The sequence below is a fragment of the Colius striatus genome, chromosome 17, assembly GCF_028858725.1.
Source record: "Colius striatus isolate bColStr4 chromosome 17, bColStr4.1.hap1, whole genome shotgun sequence".
NCBI classification, from domain to species: domain Eukaryota; kingdom Metazoa; phylum Chordata; class Aves; order Coliiformes; family Coliidae; genus Colius; species Colius striatus.
The window spans coordinates 3,348,501-3,373,336 of NC_084775.1; the positions used below are offsets into that span (position 1 = coordinate 3,348,501).

Sequence of the window (24,836 nt, forward strand, 5' to 3'; positions counted from 1 at the left end):
GCCTGACCTTCTGTGGGGGGAGGGAATGGGGGAGCTGGGGGTGCTTGGCCTCTCCTGCAGGGGGCAACAGCCCTAGTCCAGGCTGCCCAGGGAGGGTGTGGAGGCTCCTTCTTGGGAGGTTTCCAACCCCACCTGGGCACATTCCTGTGTGACCTGAGCTGGGTGGGAGCTGCTTTGGCAAGGGCTTGGACTGGATGAGCTCGAAAGGTCCCTTCCAATCCCTGCTGTTCCATGATTCCCCACCCACAGGGACACCCTGCCCCATGCTATGGCTGCCCCTGACCCACCCTGCACCTAAAGACCCCCCCACTCTTGGGTGCCCTGATAGACCGAGATTCCCCCCTCCCCCAAGCCTCAGTGTACCCTCAGGGCCATGGGGAACTCCCCCACCCAAGCCCCCCCAACCAAAGCAGCCCCAGGACCCCTATTTGCTCCCAGGGGTCTGGGCAGGGCAGGCTCTGCCCTGAGGGGGAGCAGCGCTGGGGCTGTACCCGTGTCCCAGGGAGGGAAACTGAGGCAAGGAGCAGCGGCACAGACCTGTCCCGCGCCGAAGGGAGGTGCTGGCCACGCCCCCGGTGAAAGCCACGCCCCCGGTGAAAAGCCACGCCCCCGGTGAAAAGCCACGCCCCCGGTGAAAGCCACGCCCCGCGCTCACGGTCCTCCGACGGGAGCGTCCGCTAGGGGGCGCCTCTCTAGCTGACGGGTGTCTCACTGCGCCGCTCTCGGTGGTCCCGCTGACGTCACTTCCGGCGGCAGTGTTTGGCGAGCGGCGCGGTGAGCGGGGGCTGCGGGGCCCGGCTGAGGCGGGGGGTGTCCCGGGGGGTGTCCCGGGGCTGCGGGGCCCAGCTGAGGCGGGGGGCGTCCCGGGGGGTGTCCCGGGGCTGTGGGACCGAGCTGAAGCGGGGGGTGTCCCAGGGGGTGTCCCGGGGCTGCGGGGTCCAGCTGAGGCGGGGGGTGTCCCGGGGGGTGTCCCGGGGCTGCGGGGTCCAGCTGAGGCGGGGGGTGTCCCAGGGGGCGTCCCGGGGCTGCGGGGCCCAGCTGAGGCGGGGGGTGTCCCGGGGCTGCGAGGCCCAGCTGAGGCGGGAGGTGTCCCTGGGGCCGAGCTGAGGCGCGGGGTGTCCCGGGGGACTACTAGGGCTGAGCTGAGGCGAGGGGTTGTCCCCAGGGGCTCCGGGGCCGAGCTGAGGCGGGGGGTGTCCCGGGGCTGCGGGGCCCAGCTGAGGCGGGGGGTGCCCCGGGGGGTGTCCCGGGGGGTGTCCCGGGGCTGTGGGACCCAGCTGAGGCGGGGGGTGTCCCGGGGGGTGTCCCGGGGGGCGTCCCGGGGGTGCGGGGCCCAGCTGAGGCAGGGGATGTCCCGGGGATCCGGGTCCCAGCTGAGGCGGGAGGTGTCCCTGGGGCCGAGCTGAGGCGCGGGGTGTCCCGGGGGACTACTAGGGCTGAGCTGAGGCGAGGGGTTGTCCCCAGGGGCTCCGGGGCCGAGCTGAGGCGGGGGGTGTCCCGAGCCCTGCGCGCCGGGAGGGCTCCGGCGTAGCGGAGGCCGCTGGGCCCCGTGTGCTGCGGGTGGGGAGGCTCTGGTGGAGCGGAGGCTGCTGGGCTGTGTGCGTGAGGGGCTGTGGGGCTGGAGGCCAGAGCCCGCTGTGCTGGGCGACTCGTGGCTCCAAGGAAGCAGAGGCCACGGTCCCGTGTGCTGCGGGTGTGGAGGATCTGGAGGAGGGGAGACCTTCCACCCCCCGGGCCTGGCGTGCTGGAGGCTGTGAGTGGCACTGGAGGAGCAGTGGCCACCGAGCCTTGTGTGCGGGGGGTCTGCTGGCCACGGCAAGCGGTGTGCTGGGGGTCTGGGGGACTCTGGAGGAAGCTGGTGAGGAGAAGGCTGGGTCTGCATTAAGAAGTGTGGGCAGCAGGGTGAGGGAGGTTGTGCTGCCCCTCTGCTCTGCCCTGCTGAGGCCTCATCTGGAGTCCTGGGGCCAGTTCTGGGCTCCCCAGCTGCAGAGGGACAGGGAGCTGCTGCAGAGAGGCCAGTGCAGGGCCAGCAAGATGCTGAGGGGACTGGAGCATCTTCCTCGTGAGGAAAGGCTGTGGGACCTGGGGCTTTTCAGCTTGGAGAAGAGAAGGCTGAAAGGGAATCTCATTAATATTGACAAATATCTCACTGGTGGGTGTCAGGAGGTTGGAGCAGCACTTGTTTCTGTTGTATCCAGTGCCAGGACAAGGGGTGATGGGATGAAGCTGCAACACAAACAGTTCCATTGAAACATAAGGAAAAACTCTCAGTGTTTGAGTGAGGGAGCCCTGGCCCAGGCTGCCCAGGGAGGGTGTGGAGGCTCCTTCTCTGGAGGTCTTCAAAACCCACCTGCACACATTCCTGTGCCCCCTGATCTAAGTGGGAGCTGCTTTGGCAGGAGGCTGGACTGGGTGATCTCTAGAGGTCCCTTCCAACCCCCCCATCCTATGATTCTGGGTGGGTGGGGAGGAGGGCCTGGGGCTGAGAGAGCTGCAGAGGCTGAGATGGGCTGGCAGAAGGGAGCCTGGGAGAACTCTGATCCCAGGCAGCTTTGGCCCCCCACAGATGACATCTTTGCCTCTTTCTCCCAGTCTTTGGCTGGCAGCACCATGTCATCAGACTCCAGCAAGAAGAGGAAACCCAAAGTGATCCGCACGGATGGGGGCCCACAGGAGGGCAAGCGAGGCAAGGGCGATGCTGACCAGGTACAGCCTGTGTTTTGTCTTACAAAGGGTTCTTCTCACACCTACTCTTTACTGGACTTATTCTCCACTTTGGGAAACAACAAGATTCTTCCCCCAGAGCTGTGCCAGCTCCCAGGGCCTCTGAATTTCATCTCCTTCAGGAGACACAGTGCTCAAGGCATCCAGCGCTCCTTTGGAGACACAGGGAGAGTGAGCACCAGGCTGAAAGGTCCCTCAGGAGTTTCCAGGTTGCCTAAAACCCTCATAAGCAGCAGGATAGCCAAGTTCAGTAGGGATAAGGATTGAACAAGTAATCATCTTCCCAGTTTCTCCTGACACAGACACACTGGTTCAGGATGGATGCCAGCTTAAGTGTGTAATAACTGTGTGAAAGACAAGTCTGAGCTTCCCAGGTGCTTTAATGCCTGATGGTGTTTGTGTCTGGGGTGGTTCACTGAGTCCTCTCCCATGTGTCAAGTCTCCTCAGCCCTGGGATTCACAGCCAGAGTAAGGAGTCAAGGCCCAGCAGGTTGTTTCCCAGAGCCTTTTGCAGGGCAGGGGGAAGGAACGTGCTGTGGCTGTTGTCTGTGCCCGGCAGGACGCTCGGTACTACAGCGAGGAGTGTGAGGTGGATCTCCGTGACCCTATCAAAGACTATGAGCTCTACAGGGACACTTGCCAGGAGCTTCAGAGGCTGATGGCAGAAATCCAGGAGCTGAAGAGCAGAGGCATCAAGGATAATGTAAGGAGAAGCCTCACTGCTTGATTGTTTTCTGCTCTTTGATGTTTGTCCTTCGTCTCAGAGGAATGGGAGTGGAAGCTGAGCTGCCTTCTGGGGAGAGGTGGGAAAATGGAACAGCCTCCCTTAAAGTAAAATGGGATTTAGCTGAGGCAGTGGCCTTGGCTGAGCAGATCTGATGCAGCCTGAGTTCTCCTAAAGCATGTCTGGGCTCCTGGTTTGGAGGAGAGTGGAGCAGGGCTGTGCTGGAGAAGGCTTGTGCTGCAACCACTCACACTGTCCTCTGTGGGGCATCCTAGGGGCTTCAGGCTCAAACCCTTCTCCTCCTTCCACCCAGAAAAATCACTAGAGTGAGCCTGGAATGTCCCTCTGGGTTATTGCCAGCGAGTCACCTGTGAGTCTGGCAGTGGGAGGCTCCCTCAAAGCCACGGTGACATCGGTCTTGGCTCCTTAGCGAGGCACAGAGCCCTCTCCATGACAGGACCCACAAGAATTCCCTGCAGCAAAGGGGCCTTGTGAAGCCAGTCACCTCTCCTGCTTCACCCACCCCTCTCCTGCTTCACCCACCCCTCTCCTGCTTCACCCACCCCTCTCCTGCCACTCAGGCTTCGGAGATAGACGAGCGGCGCATCCAGAGCTGTGTGCACTTCATGACCCTGAAGAAGCTCAACCGCCTGGCTCACATTCGGCTGAAGAAGGGCAGAGATCAAACCCACGAGGTACAGCAGGGCTGGGGGGTGATGAACAAGTGATAGGACAAGAGGAAAGGGGCTCAGGTTGCCCCAGGGGAGGTTGAGGTTGGAGCTGAGGCAGAACTGTTTCCCTGAGAGGGGTGTCAGCCCCTGTGCCAGGCTGCCCAGGGAGCTGGGGCAGTGCCCAGCCCTGGAGAGATCCCAGAGCCCTGGGGCTGAGGTGCTGAGGGCTGTGGGTCAGTGCTGGGCTGGGCAGGGGGAGGGGAGGGCTGGCACTGCAGGAGCTGAAAGGGTTTTGCCAACCCAAACAATCCTGTGATTCTGTGACTGAGTTGTCAGTTGGGTTCCTCAAATTCATCATCTTCAGTTTTCTGATTGAGGTCACTGTACCCTGATTGTGAGAGAAGCACCTGAACCTCTTCCCACACACAGCTGCCTGTGGCAATGCCCAGGGAAAGCTCTCCTGACCTCCAGCTTCCTCCTCTGGCTCAGCCAGGGGTGCACAAGCTCCAGGCTCCCTCCTCCTCTTCATCCTCAGGACTTTTGTAGTCCTGGGAGCGCTGGAATCCCATCTGAGTGAATAGAGGTGGTGATTTCTGAATTGGAGGCTTGTCAGGAGACTGCTGCAGTGAAGTGGGAGCTGTAATTATTAGGAATGGTGAAAGAGCAGTATCTGCTTATGTCTCAAATGTAAGAAGGAGTCACAAAGCTCTGTCAGATGTGCTGCAGGCCTGAGAAATGTATATGCAGCTGGCCCTGGAGCTCTCAGAGAGCTTTTCAGAGTTGATGAACACAACTCATCTTCACTGGAGCACTAAGGAAACTGAGGCATGGGGATGGGAGGGAACTCAAAGTAAGTACTTGAAGGGTAGTTATCAAGAAGATGGGCTGACACTTTGTTCTGTGGTGGCCAATGCCAGGACAAGGGGAAAGGGGCACAAACTGGAACATAAAAAGTGCCACTGGCACAGGAGGAGAAACTCCTTTGGTGCTAAAGTGAGGGAGCCCCATCCCAGGCTGCCCAGGGAGGGTGTGGAGGCTCCTCAGGAGGTTTCCAACCCCACCTGGACACGTTCCTGTGCCCCCTGAGCAAGAGGAACCTGCTGTAGCAGGGGCTGGGGCTGCAGCAGCTCTGCAGGGCCCTTCCAACTCCCACTGTTCTATGATTCTGTGACAGCCCATGTGCCTCAGCAGCTCTTCTGTGCCTTGTCCCCAGAAGGTGCTGCCTACAGAACACAATCACTTTGATGTCATGATCATTTGGTTTCCCAGCCTTTGAAAGTGCCTTTTTTGTTTTTTTCCCCCAAAACAATTGTTTCATGCCCTCAAACCCAGCCTTTCTAGCTGATATGCTGAGGGGTGTGTGTTGCTGACCCTCTGTGAGGTGTGTTTGCTGGGAGGGAGGCACCAGAGCCTCATCCTCTGCTCTGGCTGTGTCTGTGTTTCAGGCAAAGCAGAAGGTTGATGCATATCACCTGCAGCTCCAGAACCTGCTCTATGAGGTGATGCACCTGCAGAAAGAGATCACCAAATGCCTGGAGTTCAAGTGAGTTTGGTGGGGAGGAGAGGGAATGATGGTGGGTCTGAGCTGTGCTGGAGGTCTCCAACCTTTGGGGTCTCTTGGCACAGTGCCTGAGCCTGCTGCAGGCAGAGAGTGGAGCTCCAGATCCCACCACACATGAGACCTGGAGTGTCCCACAGTTCTCATGCTGAGACATGGGGAATGAGGCCTGTGTGTGAAGGAGGGAAGAAGGCATGTCTTGTGAGAGATGGACAGCAGAGGGGAAAACAGGTCAATGTTACAGATGTAGCCACACTGGTCTCCTCAAGGACTCTGGTGTCCATTCACAGGGGTTTTCTCCCCAAAGCCAAGCCTTGCACTGTGCTTGCTGCATGAGCTGCTGGGAGGGCTGGGCTCAGACTGATGCCTCAGTGCTTTGGTTTACTGGAGAGGGAATGTGTTTCTCTCAAAGGAGAGACCCTTTCAGACCTTTCTGCTGCTGCAGTCTTGCTTGCTGATGCTGTGGTGTGTCACGTAGCAGAGTGAAGCCAGGACACTCCTGTTCCATGAGAACACAGAGTCTGCCCCTGCTTCAGCATTTCCCACTCTTCCCCTTTTGTCCTTTCAGGTCAAAACATGAGGAGATTGAACTGGTGAGCCTGGAGGAGTTTTATAATGAGGCTCCCCCTGAAATCAGCCGCCCTGCCATCACCCTGTCTGAGCCCCACCAGCAGACCCTGGCCCGCCTGGACTGGGAGCTGGAGCAGCGCAAGAGGTGGGTCAGCAGCCACTGAGGTCAATGCTGAGCATGTGGTGGGAGTGAGATGCAAACTGGACAAAGGAAATGGGGGTGATACAAGTTTTAACACTCTCTTGAAGTGATCAGTGTAGAAAAGCAAGAGATTCATTGTACCTGAGCCTCTGGTGTGAAGGATTACTCTTGCTGTAGAGCTGGGCTTGGTGGCTTTCATAGCTCAGGGGGTTTTCTTTCACCTTCCTGATGGAAGAGAGCCCTGGGGAGCAGAGCAACCTCCAGAGCAGTGCAAGGGAAGCCCTGGCCCAGCCTCAGCCACTGCACAAGAATCACAGAGCCCTTTTGGTTGGCAAAGCCCTTTCAGCTGCTGCAGTCCCAGCCCTGCCCTCCCCCTGCCCAGCCCAGCACTAACCCACAGCCCTCAGCACCTCAGCTCCATGGCTTTGGGATCCCTCCAGGGCTGGGCACTCCCCCAGCTCCCTGGGCAGCCTGGCACAGGGGCTGACACCCCTCTCAGGGAAACAGTTCTGCCTCAGCTCCAGCCTCAACCTCCCCTGGGGCAACTGCAGCCCCTTTCCTCCTGTCTTGTCATTCATCACTAGAGAGAAGAGGTTGACCCTCACCTCACTACAGGTCACTTTCAGTTAGTTGCAGAGAGTGCTCCTGTCTGCCCTCAGGCTCTTCTTCTCCAGGCTCAACACCCCCATTCCCTCAGCCCCTCCCCAGCACCCTTGTGCTCCAGCCCCTTCCCCATCCCTGTGCCCGGCTCTGGCCACACTGCAGCCCCTCAGTGTCCCTGTGGCAGTGAGTGAGGGGTCAAAAAATAAACACAGAACTTGCATTTTCTTGGTCTTTTTCTACCCAGTTCCAGAGGAGCACTTGCTAGTGTAGTAAAGCTTAGTTAAATTCATGAATATCAAGGAGCTGATGTGATGGGAAGTGCCTCTGGGGATATGACGTGGACCAGAGCTCAACGGGGTCAACAGGACTCTGTCAGTGCTGCTGGTGTGGGAGCAGGGCTGCTGAGGGAAGGTGTAGTTGCTGTCCCTTCTCAAAGCACAGCATGAAGTTGAGCTTCCACTTTCCCTCCCTGTTCATTTTCCAACTCTAATGGGTTCCTTTCTGCCTCCCCTTGCCCTTGGTGTTAAGAGCTCTGTGTTTGTCAGCGTGTCTGAGCAGTCCTGGTTCCTGCAGTGACGAGCTGAGGCCTGTGGCTCAGGCAGACCCTGGCAGGCTCTGTAGCTGTGATGAGTGGCAGTAACCAAATTCCCACCTGTAGGCTGGCAGAGAAGTACAAGGAGTGCCTGACCAGCAAGGAGAAGATCCTGAAGGAGATTGAGGTGAAGAAAGAATATCTGAGCAGCCTCCAGCCTCGGCTCAACAGCATCATGCAGGTACCTGAGCTCTGCAGGAAGGGGAGAAGGCTTTTGGGTCCCAGATGAGGTCATGCTTCAAGGTGCAATGCTTGGGCTGATCCTGGTTTGAAGATATTCCACCCCCAGTTGGGCTGGACAAGGAGCAGATCTGCCTCGTGCCAAGACTCCTCCAGAGTCTCCTTGTTGATGCGGCAGCTGCTGCGGAACTGCGGCTGGAGGAGGCATGAAATGGGCCTTTCCCTGGGGACTGATAACTCAGTTCCAGCCCTTTGTGGTTTGCCTTGGGAGGGAAGAACAGGAGAAGGAACTGGGTTATTTTCAGATGCAAAAGCTTTCCAGCAAAAGAGTTTCCAGCCCTCCCTGGGGACTCACTGTGCCCGGGGCTGCTTTAGCCCTGCACTGTGGCTGTTGTGCTGCTTTCCAGTCTCCCACTTAGCTGCTTGGGGTGAAGGAGGGGGTAAGGAGGGTGAACTGTTCCTTTCCCAGTGATAAAGATTCACCCTCTTGTTCCCCCAGGCCTCCTTGCCTGTGCAGGAGTATCTCTTCATGCCCTTTGACCAGGCACACAAGCAGTACGAGATAGCCCGCCACCTCCCGCCACCTCTCTACGTTCTCTTCGTTCAAGCCAGTGCCTATGGCCAAGCCTGTGGTGAGCACCCAGAGGGGAGCATGGTCAGTGGCCAGAGACTGGCACCAGCCAGGGCTGGGGATCAATGAGCTCCTCACAGGCTGCATTTCCCTCAAAGTGCTGCTTTGGGGATCTTCTAGGGGAGGTCTTTCTCATCCCAACCTGCTGCGCAGCCAGATTCTGCTGAGCCCAGAGGAGTGGGATGGCCTCAGGGCCAGCACAGCAAGGCAGCAGCATTTGAAACCTTGTTTGCTCAGCTCTCTTGCTGGAAGAACTGCTTGGGAAGCTGCTTCCCACCTCTGCCCCCAGCTCTGAAGGTCAGCAGGGATGTCCCTGTAGCCTGCCAGCTGGCTTGGTGCTGACGTGGCCTCCCGAGAGCTGTCACGCCACGGGATGGGTGCTATGTCATGTCACCCGTGGGTGGTGGTGGCTCCAGAGCAGGAGGTAGCTCTGCCTGCCCTTAAAGAGGCTCTTCCCCACAACTTGCCTGAAAGCCTTCATCCCCTTAGGGAACTTGGCACTTGGAGAGACTTTCAGAAGCCTCCTTGAGCAGGGAGGGGTTTCCCAGCAGGGCATGGAGGGACCGTGCTGAGGCACTGGGTCACACCAGGTCCCTGCCTGATGCAGCTCCTCGTTCCCTGCTTGTGCCAGATGAACCTCAACCCCTCTTGGCTCTTGATAAAGATTTGACCTTTATGGCTTCCAGGGACAGTCCCTCAAAGCTCAGCATTTCCCTTCCTCTGGCCCCATCCTACCCAGGTGATCCAGCCCTGTGGTGGCCCCATGAAGCCCTCTGGGCAACTGCCCCTTCCCCCCGAGTCTTCGTTTGAGCTGCTGCAGCTACAGGGCTATGCCTTGTGCAGCTTTCTGGGCCAGGGCTGCCTCCAGCTGCCTTTTGCCTATGGAAGTGGGTTTTGTAGCTTTGTTTTTATGTCTCCTCTGTAGATAAGAAGCTTGTGGTGGCCATTGAAGGGAGTGTAGAGGAAGCCAAAGCCCTGTACAAGCCACCCGAGGACTTGCAGGGTGAGTTGGGGTTGTGTTGCCACAGGCTGCCTGATGCTCTGTGCAGGTGGAGAGGTTGGGTGAAAAAGGGAGTGGGTGCTGAAACTGCTGGGTGCTTGGTGCCTGTAATGCTGGCTGAAGACCCTGGCAGCTGATCCCTCTGTCCCCAGCTCCTTCCTGGGAGGTATCTGCAGCCCCTCATCTGCTGGAGTGACCCCTGGTTCTGGGGACATGTTCCTGTGTGTCTGCATCCTGGGAGGGCTTGGCTTTTGGGGAGCTGGTGATGTCTGAGGGAGCTGTGGGCCTGGAGAAAGGTCCAGGAGTCCTACTGGCTGTGGGAAAGCTGCTGAGCCCAGATGGTCCCCACTCACACCCTTCTCTCTGTGCAGATGACGAAAGCGATTCTGACGCAGAGGAGGAGCAGACGACGGTAAGGGACAGCCCTGACCCCTCCTGGCTCCTCTCCCAGCATCATATCAGGGGCAAACCAATCTGCAGCTGCAGACTGGGAGGTGCTGGGCCTGAGTGGAGCTGAGAACTGCTTCCTGTGTGCTGTGAGGCTGTGTGGAAGTGTGCTGAAGTTAAATCCAGCTGGTTATTGGGAGGAGACAGGTGCCATTTCCAGTTTCTGTCCCAAATGTGGGAGAGCCATGTTACAAATCTGCCCAGCTTGTGTCCCACCATCCTCAGCAATCCAGCTGGGGCTGTTCCACTTTGTATAAATAGCCAGGGGCCAGGGCATGTTTGTCTGTCCCCTGCCATCTGCCAAAAGCCTTGGGCTGAACTCTGTCCTGGGGATGTTCAGCATTCCCTCGTTCAGGTCCTGAAGGTTGTACCCACTGGATGCTGGGGCACAGGCTGCAGGTGTGGAAGTTGCCCCAGCTGGAAGCCTCCAGGAGGTCTGTGCCACCACTGCCCATCACCCACCAGCAGCCCCTGGTGTATTGGGCTGCTGCCATGGGGAAGGGTGAAGGGAAGGGCCTCAGCCTCTGCCCCTTGCTGTGAGGAAGCTTTTGGAGCCAGCAGGTCCTCGGCCCTGTTTTGAAGGGGAGGGAGTGCTCCTGAGTGCTGAAGGAACTGCAGGAACTGGAGTTGCTGGGAACTGCTGCAGAGAGGCCAGTGCAGGGCCACCAAGATGCTGAGGGGAGGGAACGTGTGTGTGAGGAGGAAAGGCTGTGGGACCTGGGGCTGCTCAGCCTGGAGAAGAGAAGCCTGAGGGGACCTTACCAGTGCTGATCAATACCTAAAGGGTGGATGGATGGGGTCAGTATTTGTTGTGTGGTGGCCAGAGACAGGACAAGGGGGAACAGGCACAGGCTGGCACACAGGCAGTGCCACTGGCACAGGAGGAGCAAGTCCTTTGGTGCTGAGGTGAGGGAGCCCTGGCCCAGGCTGCCCAGGGAGGGTGTGGAGGCTCCTTCTCAGGAGGTTTCCAACCCCACCTGGACACGTTCCTGTGGCCCCTGAGCCAGGGGAACCTGCTGTAGCAGGGGCTGCAGCAGCTCTGCAGGGCCCTTCCCACCCCACCATGCTGGGGCTGTGGAGAAGGGTCCCACAGCTGTGTGTCACCCTGTGCAGAAGCGGCGCCGACCCACCCTGGGCGTGCAGCTGGACGACAAGCGCAAGGAGATGCTCAAGAGACACCCCTTGTCTGTCACCATTGACCTGAAGTGCAAAGGTGAGTGGGGTCTGTGAGAGCAGCTTGGGGTCCTTGGGGGTTGCTGAGCGTGTGGAGAGGCTCCCCTGCCTTCAGCCCAGCTGCCCTGGCAGGGATGAATGTGGCCTTTCCAGGAGAGGCTGAACGTGGTGGTTTATGAGCTCAGTCTCCCACAGCTCCTCTCACTCACATGAGTGGAGTGACCTTGCTCTGAAGCTTCCTCCCTCTAGTTGGGAGCTTTTCTCTTTCATGGTGGGGTCTTGGACATGCCAGATCCAACCTGGCAAATGCTGGTGGGATGGCATTAGAGGTCACAAATGCCTCAGTTGTCAGTTACTCCTCACGTTGCCTCTCTGCCCCATTTGCTGTTGCCTTAGCAGAGGGGGATGTGTGTGTCCCTCTGCAGAGTGCTCTGAGCTGGAGCTCACAGCAGTGTTGCCCCTTCTCTGTTGATGCAGATGACAATGTGCTTCACCTGACCTTCTACTACCTGATGAACCTCAACATCATGACAGTGAAAGCCAAGGTGACCACCCCCGTTGAGCTGACAACTGCCATCAGTGCTGGGTAAGGAAAGCCCTGAGCTCAGTGGGCAGTGACCCCTCCACCTGCCACAAGCACCTGCCCTGGTGACCCCTAAGCAGAGCCTATGGTGGCAAAGTCCCTCTGCTGAGCTGTGCCCAGGGGCACTCCATGGCCACTTGCCTACTCCTGGCAGGTGAGATTTTAACCTCAGTCCCTCACCTTGCTGTACCAGGGGCACCTTAAAGGCCTTTGTGCAGTCCTGCAGTTTCAAAGTGCTGTCTTGGCTTGTCCTTTGCTGGGTAAAGGAGATCCCAAACAGCAGAGCTCCACCTCTGCCTCTGGGGAGGGCTTTCACCTTGCTCATCCTCTGCCCCACAGTATCCTTCCCCTTAGCTCCAGGGCCTTGCCAGGAGCCCAAGCTGCTGCAGCCCAAGCAGCTGCCACCTCCTCTGCCCCTCTCACAACAAGCCTGGGGCAGGGAGGTTGAGAAACTCTTAGTGCCACCCTTGTCAGGAGCTGAGGGAGAGCCTCTCCTGGTTGTCATCCTCCTGCAGCCTATGCCTGGCAGCTCCCTTCCCCTCGTTGCTCTGAGGGTCACCTTGTCTTGAGTGGTGGAGATGCAGCTGCCTCTCCATGTGCTCCCCAGAGATAGCTGGAGCCTGATTTGTGTGAGGAGTAGCTGAAATGGCAGCTGTGGGAGCCTGCCCTGGGAGCACTGATCAGCTGCCAGCTCTCTGCTGACTCTCTCCAGGCCAGGAGGAGGTGCCTGAGGAAGAGGGAGGTTGGAGAGGCTGGTCTAGGCTTACCTGAAAGCAAGTGCCACTTCACAGTATGCCCCATATGAGACCTTCCCATCCTCTTGGGGTTCTCCTTTCCCTGTAGATACCCAAACCCCTCTGTGACAGCAGGCAGAGTCTCTTGTGTAGGGTGCTCCCTCCCTCACAGCTGCCCTTGGCTGTATTACCCCAGACCAATGAGGCTGTGGCTTGAGCCAAATCCTACAGCCCTTTATGCCTGGTCAGTGCTCGTGATACAGCCAGTTGTGAAGGATCTTACTTCATTAAGCAGTATTCCTCTGCTCGAGCTTGTTGGGTGGCAAACAGCCCTCAGGCTGTGCCCTGCCTCTGCTGGTTTTCTCCATGGCCACTGACAAGGTTTGGAGTTGATGCACAAGGTTTGGAGCTCCTGGGAAACTGGGGAGCTGGTGCCTTGGGGTTTCTATTGGGGAAAGGACAGATCTTGGGGCTTGTCATGCTGTTCTCTGGGCTCACAACCCCAGAGAGATCTGGAGCCCAGGCTGCTGCTCACTGATCTCTTCCTCCTGCCAGTGATCTGCTGTCCCCAGACTCTCTCCTCAACTGCCTCTACCCAGGAGACCACGGGAGGAAAACACCCAACCCAGCCAACCAGTTCCAGTTTGATAAAGTGGGGTGAGTGGATTGTGAGGGCCCCACTCCCAGCACGGTGTGTGTGCCCCCAGCTTGTGGGGGAGGGCTGGGTGGCTGTGGAACTGGTTGTCCTGCTGGTCAGCATCAGATGGGCTCACTGAGCAGGGCTTGGGGTGCAGGTGAAACACCTTTCACCCTTCCTTGTTGTTCCCACAGTATCCTGACCTTGAGCGACTACGTGTCGGAGCTGGGGCACCCCTATGTGTGGGTGCAGAAGCTGGGTGGCCTGCACTTCCCCAAGGATCAGCCTCAGGCATGGCACTCTCCTTTCCCTCTCCAGCACAACAGAGATGGGGTTTGGCAAGGTTTTAGGGATGGTTGACATGCCCTGTCCTGTCCCCCTTGGCTTTCTTAACAGAGCTGAGGAACGGGCTGGAGCACAAGGGGGCTGGGGAGGGGCTGAGGGAATGGGGGTGTTGAGGCTGGAGAAGAGGAGGCTGAGGGCAGCCAGCAGCACTCTCTGACACTCCCTGACAGGAGGATGCAGGGAGCTGGGGGTCAGGCTCTGCTCCCCAGGAACAAGAGGAAAGGGGCTGGAGTTGCCCCAGGGGAGGGTGAGGCTGGAGCTGAGGCAGAACTGTTTCCCTGAGAGGGGTGTCAGCCCCTGTGCCAGGCTGCCCAGGGAGCTGGGACAGTGCCCAGCCCTGGAGGGATCCCAAAGCCGTGGGGCTGAGGTGCTGAGGGCTGTGGGTCAGTGCTGAGCTGGGCAGGGAGAGGGGAGGGCTGGCACTGCAGGAGCTGAAAGGGCTTTGCCCATGGGCACTGAGCTGTGATCCAAGCATGTGCCTGTCCCCATGGCTGTCTGGAGTGGCTCCTGCACCAGGGGCATCCTCTGCAGGGGCCCACAGGCTGGCATGTGAGGGTGGCAGCCTGTCCTGGTTTCAGCTGGGCCAGAGTGACTTTTCTTCCCAGTAGCTGCTCCAGGGCTGCATTTTGGGTTGATGCTGAAGAGAATGTTGGTAACAGAGGGCTGTTTTGGTTAGTGCTGAGCAGTGCTGCACAGCATCCAGGCCCTTTCTGCTGCTCCCCCTGCCCTGCCAGTGAGTGCACTGGGGGTGCACAAGGAGCTGGGAGGGAGCATGGCCAGGACAGCTGAGCCCAAGCAGCCCCAGGGCTATTCCATCCCATAGGGTGTCATGCCCAGGGTAGAAGCTGGGGGGGTGTGTGGCAGGGGCTGGTCACTGCTGGGGCAGCAGTCAGTGGGGATGAGCAGCTGCACTGGGCATCACTCATGTTTTCCCTGGGTTACAGATCTCTCAGTTACCATTCCATTCCAGTTTGGTTTAGTTTAGTTCTTACCCCTGTTTCTATCTTAACCCATGAGTTTGGATTTCCTTTCCCAATTCCCCACCTACAGGAGGTGAGGGGAGGGGAGAGGGAGTGGCTGTGTGTGACTGGAGCCATGACAGAGCCTGTCCTGTCCCACAGCACATGGTGCCTGCAGACAACTCGCTGAGTGCCAGCCACATGGAGCTGACGGTGAAGCTGCTGCGCACACGGCTGCAGTCCCGCCTGGCCCTGCACAAGCAGTTTGCTTCCCTGGGTGAGTGCCTGCCTCCCCACCCCTAGGCCTAGGGACAAGGGGGAGCAGTGGCAGGGTCCTCTTGCAGAAGTCAGATGGCTCATGTCACCTGGAATGGTGCTACAGAGCTGCAGTGCCACCCTCAGTGGTCCCAGTCATCTCCCTAGTGGGGCTGCCCTGGTTTGCATAGAGTGGTGGGATGGGAAGGGCCCTGCAGAGCTCATCCATGATGTAGAATCACAGGATGGTTGGGGTGGGAAGGAGTCTCTAGAGCTCATCCAGCCCCAGCCCCTGCTACAGCAGGTTCCCCTGGCTCAGGGGCCACAGGAACATGTCCAGGTGGGGTTGGAAACCTCCTGAGATGGAGCCTCCACACCCTCCCTGGGCAGCCTGGGCCAGGGCTCCCTCACCTCAGCACCAAAGGACTTTCTGCTCCTGTGCCAGTGGAACTTTTTGTGTTCCAGTTTGTGCCCCTTTCCCCTTGTCCTAGCACTGGCCACCACAGAACAAAGTGTCACCCCATCTTCTGCTACAGCAGGTTCCCCTGGCTCAGGAGGCACAGGAACCTCCTGAGAAACCTCCACACCCTCCCTGGGCAGCCTGAGCCAGGGCTCCCTCCCCTCAGCACCAAAGGACTTGCTCCTTGTGTTTAAAGGCAACTGCCTGTGTTCCAACTTGTGCCCATCACCCCTTGTCCTGTCACTGGCCACCACACAACAAACACTGGCCCCATCCTCTCAACACCCACCCTTTAGATATTGATCAACATTGATGAGATCCCCCCACAGTCTCCTCCAGGCTGAACAGCCCCAGGTCCCACAGCCTTTCCTCCTCACACACATGTTCCAGTCCCCTCAGCATCTTGGTGGCCCTGCACTGGCCTCTCTCCAGCAGCTCCCTGTCCCTCTGCAGCTGTTTGGGTACAAGAGGAGAGCTGTGGGAGAGAAGCTCCAGTGGGGTGGCAGCTGAATCCTGCCCCACTCCCCTCTGTGCACCCGAGGAAGGTGCCAGAAGGATGCTGATGTCTCAGAGCTCTGTCCCCAGCCCTTCCCTGCTCAAGGTGACCTGTCCTTGGTTTCAGAGCATGGCATGGTGCCTGTGTCCAGCGAGTGCCAGCACCTGTTCCCTGCCAAGATCGTGTCTCGCCTGGTGAAGTGGACAGCCATCCCCTTTGAGGATTACGCAGTGGGTACCAGGGCTGGGCCCCTTCAGCTGCTGCCTGGCACCAGCACCAGCCTCACTCTGCCCTCTCCTTGCAGGAGCTGCCCTACACTAAGGATGTGATAGAGTCTGGCCTGGCTGAGGACACTCACCTCTACTACATGGCCCTGATAGAAAGGGGAACAGGTCTGTGTGTTTCTTTTCCCTGCTGAGTCCTAATTCCCACCCCAGGGCAGTTACTGGCAGTCCCTGTGGCTGGAGGCCCCGTGGGCTGTGGGTGATTGTTCTTCCCTGCCGTGTTCAGCCAAGCTCCAGGCTGCTGTGGTCCTCAACCCTGGTTACTCCACACTGCCTCCCATCTTCAGCCTGTGCCTGAACTGGAAAGGAGAGCGGAACGGCAGCAACGACGACAACATTCGGGTAACCCTGGGCAGGGGGAGAGGCTGGACAACTGCTGGCCTTTGGGGGCTCTTCCCAGTGGTTCCATGGCCATGGGGTGAGCTGGAGGCCTTTGGGGGCTCTTCCCAGTGGTTCCATGGCCATGGGGTGAGCTGGAGGCCTTTGGGGGCTCTTCCCAGTGGTTCTGTGGCCATTGGGCTGAGCTGGAGGCCTTTGGGGGCTCTTCCCAGTGGTTCTGTGGCCATTGGGGTGAGCTGGAGGCCTTTGGGGGCTCTTCCCAGTGGTTCTGTGGCTATTGGGGTGAGCTGGAGGCCTTTGGGGGCTCTTCCCAGTGGTTCTGTGGCCACTGGGGTGAGCTGGAGGCCTTTGGGGGCTCTTCCCAGTGGTTCTGTGGCCACTGGGGTGAGCTGGAGGCCTTTGGGGGCTCTTCCCAGTGGTTCTGTGGCTATTGGGGTGAGCTGGAGGCCTTTGGGGGCTCTTCCCAGTGGTTCTGTGGCTATTGGGGTGAGCTGGAGGCCTTTGGGGGCTCTTCCCAGTGGTTCCATGGCCATGGGGTGAGCTGGAGGCCTTTGGGGGCTCATCCCAGTCGTTCTGTGGCCATTGGGGTGAGCTGGAGGCCTTTGGGGGCTCTTCCCCATGGTTCTGTGGCCATGGGGGTGAGCTGGGGAGCTGGAGCCCTGAGACTTGCCCTCTGCAGCCCTGGGTGGTGGGAGGGCAGAGCAGAGCCCCACAGCTGCACCCTGCTGATCCCTCTCCCTCCCCCAGGCCATGGAGAGTGAGGTCAACGTGAACTACAAGGAGCTGTGGGGGCCCAAACCAGGCTACCAGCTCCTCAGCAACCAGCTGCAGCGCCTGTGCATGGTGCTGGATGTCTACCTGGAGACAGAGCCCCACGACCCCAGCGTGGAGGGGCCCAAGGAGTTTCCCCAGGAGAAGATGTGTCTGCGCCTGGTGAGGTGAGAGCCCACCCAGGGCAGCTGTGTGAGGAGGGAGGGAGCTGCCAAAGGGGCACTGCTGGCTTCTGCAGCATCCCCAACCTTGAAGCCTCTCTCCTTGAGCTACCTGTGGCCCCTTCTGTGGGTATTGAGGGGCTTCCTGATCCTCTCCATGGATCAACTTCTCCCTCTTCTCCTCTTCCAGGGGTCCCCTGCGCCTCAAGCCCTTCAAGTTCAACTACCCTCAGGGGTTCTTCAGCCACCGCTGAGCACAGCCTGGGACAGGCCTGGGCCTGGGCAGGATCATCCCCAGCCCCCCATTTCAGTTTCTCTTCAGAGAGTTTGGGGCTTAGTTGAAGGTTTTGTAGCCAAAGGGATTAAATGCTCGACTGAAGGAAAAGTGTGTGGGTGCCCTGTTGGTGCAGGGGGCTGCAATGGGGGGGCTGGGGGTTGCAGTAAGCCCCTGCTCTGGCCTCTGGTGTGTATCTTGCTGAAGGTCCATCCCTTTGCCCTTCCTCTTTGCCTGTCATCCCCCTCCCTCCCCCCACCCCCACCCCAGGCGGATCTGACATGGCTAGAAACTGAGAGATGGCTAAAAACAGCCTCTATCTGGAGCCTGCAGTGCAAGCCCAGCCTGTCCTTGGCTGTGCTGGCTGCCAGCCAGCTGCCTCAGCACAAACCCCACAGCCAGCTTAGGGCTGGGCTGCTTCCTGAGCGAGGGGAGCAGAGCCAGAACCTCGTGGCATTGCACAGGGGGGAGGAATCCCAGCACCTCCCAGGCAGGCTGGCAGGGTTGGGCTCCATCCCCACTCCCAAGGTCACTGTCCTTCCTGGCCCTCAGCCTCTCCCCATGGGTGATTTCTCCCCAGGAAAAGTGGACAGCCCTTCTCCTCCCTGCACTGCTTGAGTTAAACCAGGCCCTAGCAGCCCTCTGGGGGCTGTGCCTTAAAAAGGAAGACAAAAAGCCCTGCTGCAATGCTTTGCAGAGTGCCAGGGGGGCTGGCCCCGTTTCCAGCCCCACAGGGATCTCAGGGGCTGCCCACAGCATCCTCTGTGCCTGCCATGGGCTGAGCCCACCCTGGGCAAGGGCTGAGCTTTCCTTCCTGATAGGCCCCTGGGGTGCTGGACAGCCTCATGCCACCCCCCAGCCCTGGGTGCCAGTCCCTCCCCTGCCCTTCCCCCCCAGGCAGGAGGCCAGCAGAGCCCAGGCATCTCTGTAAGCACTTTATTTGGTTATTGCACAGAAAGCAAATAACAGTGGGCTGAGATTCCTAGTGCACAGTGTGACTGGGAGTGTTCCTGCAGTGCCCAGCCTCTCCCCACCCCCTCCCCAAGCCCTCTGCAGCCTGGGGCACCACTCAGAGGGACCCTCCTCCTCCCCAGCCCTTGGGGAGGGCTCTGCCAGCCCCCCCCTCCCAAAGCAGCAAGAGCTTTGCATTGCATCCTCCATACAATAACTAAATGCACTTAGTGGAGAAGGGCAGGTGGTTCCCCTGCTGCCTCCTCTCCTTGGTTACAATTCAAGTGTGTAAATGTGGCTGCTGGGGAAGCTGTCAGCCAAAAAGCAGCCAGGGGCTGCATCTCACGGGCATAGTGTGAAGGTAAAGCCCAGCCCAGGGGCCCTGGGAGGGCAGTGGAGCAGCTCCTGTGCCCCTCAGTGCCTGGGGCCCTGCTCACTTCTTCCCCACAGCAGGTGCTGGCTCAGGGGCTTTGCCCTCCTTGCTGGAGGGGGCCTCGGCCTTGGGGAGCTCTTTACTGGCTTTGGGCTCCTCTTTGGGTTTTGCTGTAGCTTTGGGCTCCTCCACCTTCTCCTTCTTGAGCTCCTCCACCTTCTTCTTGGGCTCCTCCACCTTCTTCTTGGGCTCCTCCACCTTCTCCTCAGCCTTTGGCTTCTCAGCCTCCTTTGCAGCTGCTTTGCTGACATCCTGCTGAGGTTTTGGGGGAGTCTCCTTCTCAGCTTTTCCTTCTCCCCCAGGTTTGGGGACTGGTTTGGGGGTCTCCTTCACCTGTGGGGCTGGAGGCTCTGGTGCAGCAACTGCTTTCTCTTTGGGCTTCTCCTCCACCTTGGCTGGAACATCCTTCTTGGGAACTTCCTCTTTCCTGCCCTCCTCAGCTCCAGGCTTGGAAGGAGCCTTCTCCTCCTTGGGCTGCTCTTCCTTTGCAGGGGCTTTTGGCTCCTTTGGAGGGGAGGGGGTGGGCTCCTTGGCTGGAGCAGCTTCCTTCTGGGGAGACTTGCTCTCCTCCTTCACAGGAGATTTGACTTTCTCAGGGGACTTCACAGTCAGGGTCTTGGGCTCCTCCTTTGATGGGGCTGGGGGCTTCTCTGGGGACTTCACAGCTGGGGCCTTGGCCTCCTCCTTTGAGGGGGTTGGAGGTTTCTCTGGGGATTTGACAGATGGGGCTTTGGCTTCCTCCTTAGAGGGAGTTGCAGGTTTCTCTGGAGACTTTACAGCTGGGGTCTTGGCCTCTTCTTTCAAGGGGGTTGGGGGTTTCTCTGGGGACTTTACTGTAGGGGTCTTGGCCCCTTCTTTTGAAGGAGGCACAAGCTTCTCTGGGGACTTCACCACTGGGGTTTTGGCTTCCTCCTTTGAGGGAATCAGGGGCTTTTCTGGGGATTTGACAGCTGGGCTCTTGGCCTCCTCCTTTGAGGGGGTTGAGGGTTTCTCTGGAGACTTCACAGCTGGGCTCTTGGCCTCCTCCTTTGAGGGGGTTGAGGGTTTCTCTGGAGACTTCACAGCTGGGCTCTTGGCCTCTTCCTTTGAGGGAGTTGCAGGTTTCTCAGGGGACTTCACAGCTGGGCTCTTGGCCTCCTCCTTTGAGGGAGTTGCAGGTTTCTCTGGGGACTTCACAGCTGGGCTCTTGGCCTCCTCCTTTGAGGGGGACTCTGGTTTCTCTGGAGACTTGACCTCTTTAGCAGGAGACTTGGCTTCCTCTTCACCCTCTGCTTCAGCTTTCTCCTCTTCCTCCTCCTCAGCTTTCTCCTCTTCAGCCTCTTTCTCAGCATCTTCCTCCTCTGTGACCTCCTCAGTCACCTGGATTTCTTCTGTCTGCTCCTCCACAATCACTGTCTCCTTCTCAGATTTTTCCACCACCTTGATCTTGTCCTCACTCTTCACCTTGATGTTGGTGGTGATGCTGGGAGCCTTGGGAGCCACCTCGGGGAAGGAGAGCATCCCAAAGCCAGATTCAATCCGATATTCCTCCCCTTCCAAGAGCTTCCTGCCGGGAAGAAACCAGAGTGGGGTGGTTAGTGATTGCTTCTCACCTACCTCTCACCTCCCATGCCCAGGAGCTGCCAGACACACCCTGCAGCTCCATCATCTCCTTCCTTGCCTTCCTTTTGCTTTGCTGGCTGACCCTCCTGCTCCTAAGCCCTGAGCTCTACAGGTTCTCTCCCCTTTCTCCCTGCAAGCACTGTGCAGGGCCAGGACACCCAACTGAACATTGCCCACCATAGTCTTGAAGGACAGATGGATGGTCTCCCTTATCAAGAAGGCCCCAGGTGTTAGCAAGGGCCCTTGAGGAGTGTTCCCAGAGCCCCCCTCTCTCCCCTTGCCCACCCCATACCTATAAGCAGCAATTTCAATGTCCAGGGCCATTTTGACGTTGAGCAGATCCTGGTACTCCCGGAGCTGAGCTGCCATCTCCCACTTGGTGTTCCTCAGCTCACTATCAAGCTGCTGGATGGTTTCCTGGGGGGGGCACAGAGCAAGAGGGGACGTGCAAGGCCAGTCCCCAGGACCAAGGGGACACAAAGCACTCCCAAAACACTCCCCTGGTCTCCAAGGAGGGACAAACTGCTCACCCAGCTCTGGAGTGCCCTCAGCAGGGTGTGCAGCCACCTCTCCCTGCAGACACTGAGGGAAGGGAGTGTGCCCAGGGGCTGTTTGTGTGTGCAGTTCCTTGTTGGAACTGGCAGAAGCCCTGTACCCCTCAGATGAGAGCTGCACTGTGGCCAGCTGAGCCCCCAGCCCCTCAGACAGGCACCAGCTGTAGGAACATTTCCAGGACTTGAGTCTGGTGGCCACCAAACCCCAGCCTGAGGCTGATGGGGCATCACCCTGGGGCCAGTGTTTCAGTCCACAGCCCCCACCCTGTGCAGCTCTGTGCTGTAGCTCCCAGCTCTGTGGCTCAAGTCTCAGCCTGAGCCCAGCTCAGTGCCGTTTGTAACCAACCCCATGGGCAGCTCAAAGCCACAGCTGAGGGACACAGCAGCCCAGATGCAACCTCAGGCTCTGGGTACCTGATCCCCAGGAGCAAGTAGCTCTAGCCTGAGGGTGGTAAGCCTGAGGGTGTGCCTCAGCACCATCCCTGAAGCCAAAGCCCTCAGGACCCAGCGCTGCTCCTCCCTGGCAGCTGGATGGTTCCTCCCCACCGGCTGAGGGCTGGGCCACTGCGCCACAGTACCTGGTAGGAGAGGACATCAGCCTGATGGCGCTCCTCTGCATCCTGCCTCTGCCTCTCCAGCGACTCCTGGGTCCCTTTGAGAGCTTCCAGCTCGGTGCTCTTGGCCTGGAGCTGCCGCCGGTACTCGGAGATCTCCTCCTGGGCCAGGCGGATGGCGTCTGTGTTCACCTTGGCCACCTCTGAGAGCTTGTCCAGCCTCACTGCAACGCAGCACGGGGGAGAAGCTGCAGGGAGGGAGGGAGGCACCCTCTCCCCTTCTCTCTCTCCTCCACCTCTGCACCTCTTGTGTGTGTGTGTGTGTGTCCTGTGCAGCGCCAGCCCTCGCTCCGCCTGTGGTGGGGGGTGACAGGGCCCGGGCAGGGCGAGTATTTTCGCCATCCTGGACTTGATCCAAGGAGAGTCCCCCCTCTGCCCCCGACCCCGTTCAGCTCCCGGGTGAGCGGCGCGCCCGCCCGGACACACCCGCGAGGTGGGGAGGGATGCCGCAGCGCTCTGCAGCCGCCCCGGGGAAAAAGGGGTGACGGGAAGGGGGGGTCGGGGCACGGGAGGAAAAGGGGGGAGCGCCGAGCGCGGGGTCTCCGGGGCAGCCGCCGCCCGACGGCGCCGCTCTCCAGGGTGCTGAACGGCCGCGGGAGCCGCTGCGGGGCGGCCCTTGTCCAGGGTGCTGAACGCAGCGCACCCGCGGGTGCTGAGCCCCAGCGTGCCGAGCCCCCCACCTGCCCCCTCTGCCCCCCACCTGCCCCCTCCGCCCCCCGGATCCCCCGGCACCGTAATACCCCACCCGGCAGCGCAGCACGGGCACTCCCTACCCCCCCCCTCCCCGCCCCGCGTCAGGGCTGCGGCACCCACCCCCCCGTCCCCGCGCTGTAACCCGCCCTCTGCCGCGCACCGCAAACGCTCCTGGCCCCGCTCCCGCGGGGAGGCGCCGGGAGGACACCTTGAGCGTTACGAGGGGGGCAGCACCCCGAAAACTTGGCAGGTGGCGGGACTGTGGTGATGCCACCGTGCCCGTGACGCAGGGCTGGTGGCAGGGATGGAGTTAGCCCAGTCCCCTCCCGGGGCACGGTGTGTACGGGGCAGTCTCTGCACCGCCCGGCAGCGGCTGTTCTAAAGCCGTCCCGGTGAGCTGTAACCCACGGGGTGGCCGCAGCCCTGGGGATGGGGGTGAGGGCTGCCGAGGGCACACGCGGCACTTACCGCGGAACCACTCCTCGGCCTGCAGAGTGCTGCGGGCGGCCGTGCCCTCCAGCTGGGCGCGCAGGTCGCGCAGGGCGGCGGTGACGCCGGGGCGCAGGGCAGCGGGGGGCTCGGCGGGGGCCTCGGCGCGGGCCCCGCGCAGCAGCGCGCCCACCTCGGCCCGGTGCTGCCGCCGCAGCAACTCCGCCTCCTCCCGCAGGGCTCGGGCCCGCTCCTCCAGCGGCCCCCGAGCCCGTTCCTCCTGCGCCGAGCGCTGGGACAGCCCGCGGGCCGCCGCCTCCAGCTCAGCCCGTTGCCGAGCCTCCTCCTCCAGCCGCCCCTGCAGCGCGGCCACGTCCTCGGCCAGGCGCGACCGCTCCAGCCGCAGCTGCCCCTTCTCGGCTCCCAGGCGCAGGACCGTGCCCCGCATGTCGCGCAGCTCCCGCGCGTACAGCTCGCCCATGGCCGAGCGTCCCGCCTGCTGCTGCCGCAGCGCCGCCGCCTCCGCCGCCAGCGCCCGGTTCTGCTGCTCCAGCGCCCGCACCCGCTCGATGTAGCCGGCGAAACGATCGTTCAGCACCTGCAGCAGCTCCTTCTCGTTCCGCGCCCGCGGTTCGCCGTTCAGAGAGTCCAGGCTCTCGGTGGAAGAAGCGGCCGCGCTGCCGCCGCCCCCCACGCTCCGGGCTCGTCCCACCACCGGGCCCGACCACGAGTGGAAGCCGCTGGAGGCGGCGGAGCGCGGGGGAACGCGGCTCGGCTCCTTGCGGAGCCCCCCGGGGGGGCCCAGCAGCGTCTCCAGCATCAGGCTCATCCTGACCGCCGCCCTCGCTGCGGCACCGGCGCCGCCGCCTCCCGCTTTATAGGGCTCGGGGCGGCCGCTCCGCCCCGCCACCGGCAGCGGGGACGGGCACCGGCACCGCCCCGCGCCGCAGCCCCGCGGGGGTGGGGGGACGCGGACCCCCACAGCCACGCCCCGGGCGGGGAACGGGGCTCCGGGATGGGGAACGGGGGCCATGGCCAAAGGGAGCGGCCGGCAGAAGAACGGCAGCGCCTAGGGCGGAGCTGAACCCCGGGGAGACAGCGAGACCCCCGAGAGGGTAGCGGGACCCCCGGGAAGGGAACGGAGAAACCTGTGTAGAGAGTAGGAGCCCGGGAAGGGAGCGGGGACCCCCAGGAGAAGAGTGGGACCCCCGAGATGGGAGTAGGGACCCCTGAGCGGGAGCCATGGAAAGGGAGTGGGGGCGCCTGAGATGGAGACAGGGACCCCCATGAGAGGAGACCCCCTGAGAAGGGAGTGGGGAGCCCCGAGATGAGGACAGGGACCCCCGTGAGAAGAGACCCCCCGAGAAGGGAGTGGGGAGCCCCAAGATGGGGACAGGGACCCCCAGGAGAAGAGACCGCCCGAGAAGGGAGTGGGGAGCCCCAAGATGGGGACAGGGACCCCCAGGAGAAGAGACCGCCCGAGAAGGGAGTGGGGAGCCCCGAGATGGGGACAGGGACCCCCAGGAGACCCCCCGAGAAGGGAGTGGGGAGCCCCGAGATGGGGACAGGGACTCCCAGGAGAAGAGACCCCCCGAGAAGGGAGTGGGGAGCCCCGAGATGGGGACAGGGACCCCCAGGAGAAGAGACCCCCCGAGAAGGGAGTGGGGAGCCCCGAGATGGGGACAGGGACCCCCAGGAGAAGAGACCCCTGAGAAGGGAGTGGGGAGCCCCGAGATGGGGACAGGGACCCCCAGGAGAAGAGACCCCCCGAGAAGGGAGTGGGGAGCCCCAAGATGGGGACAGGGACCCCCAGGAGAAGAGACCCCCCGAGAAGGGAGTGGGGAGCCCCGAGATGGGGACAGGGACCCCCATGAGAAGAGACCCCCCGAGAAGGGAGTGGGGAGCCCCGAGATGAGGACAGGGACCCCCGTGAGAAGAGACCCCCCCGAGAAGGGAGTGGGGAGCCCCGAGATGGGGACAGGGACCCCCAGGAGAAGAGACCCCCCCGAGAAGGGAGTGGGGAGCCCCAAGATGAGAACAGGGACCCCCGAACGGGGAGCGGGAGCCCTGGGAAGGGAGGGGGGAGCACGCAGGGCAGAGCAGGGCCCCTCTCCGGGGGGAACGGGGGTGGGGGAGCAGCCCGGGGGACACAGACCACCCCCTTCCTTGAGTGGGAGCCCCGGCGCGGGGGGGGCTCAGCCCCGGACCCCTCCCCTCCGTGGTTCCCCGAGGGCCGGGCGCTGCTCG

The 24,836-nt window shown here is 60.9% G+C and overlaps 2 protein-coding genes across 4 annotated transcripts; one reads left to right on the top strand and one right to left on the bottom strand.

The window, feature by feature from the left end:
• Nucleotides 1-684: 684 nt before the first annotated feature.
• On the top strand, nucleotides 685-17,424 carry THOC5 (THO complex subunit 5). Of its 3 annotated transcripts, none has more exons than XM_062009845.1 (20): nucleotides 685-774; nucleotides 2,593-2,706; nucleotides 3,284-3,427; nucleotides 4,030-4,143; nucleotides 5,565-5,662; nucleotides 6,246-6,392; nucleotides 7,651-7,765; nucleotides 8,264-8,396; nucleotides 9,321-9,398; nucleotides 9,767-9,807; nucleotides 10,956-11,055; nucleotides 11,493-11,601; nucleotides 12,888-12,989; nucleotides 13,164-13,260; nucleotides 14,436-14,550; nucleotides 15,611-15,714; nucleotides 15,789-15,876; nucleotides 15,995-16,110; nucleotides 16,855-17,045; nucleotides 17,230-17,424. In XM_062009845.1, exons 2-20 carry the CDS (start codon nucleotides 2,611-2,613, stop codon nucleotides 17,291-17,293), a joined length of 2,052 nt encoding a protein of 683 aa, XP_061865829.1. In that variant the 5' UTR covers nucleotides 685-774; nucleotides 2,593-2,610; the 3' UTR covers nucleotides 17,294-17,424. The 3 variants fall into 3 exon arrangements, with proteins under 3 accessions (XP_061865829.1, XP_061865831.1, XP_061865828.1); XM_062009844.1 differs by lacking the exon at nucleotides 685-774 and adding an exon at nucleotides 1,688-1,753; XM_062009847.1 differs by lacking the exons at nucleotides 685-774; nucleotides 3,284-3,427 and adding an exon at nucleotides 1,686-1,753.
• An 826-nt stretch (nucleotides 17,425-18,250) lies between these two features.
• On the bottom strand, nucleotides 18,251-23,495 carry NEFH (neurofilament heavy chain). The gene is made up of 4 exons (XM_062009749.1): nucleotides 22,629-23,495; nucleotides 21,432-21,631; nucleotides 20,592-20,716; nucleotides 18,251-20,243 (listed from the first exon to the last, which is right to left on the bottom strand). The coding sequence occupies exons 1-4, from the start codon at nucleotides 23,416-23,418 to the stop codon at nucleotides 18,698-18,700; spliced, it is 2,661 nt and encodes an 886-aa protein (XP_061865733.1). The 5' UTR covers nucleotides 23,419-23,495; the 3' UTR covers nucleotides 18,251-18,697.
• Between the last annotated feature and the right edge of the window lie 1,341 nt (nucleotides 23,496-24,836).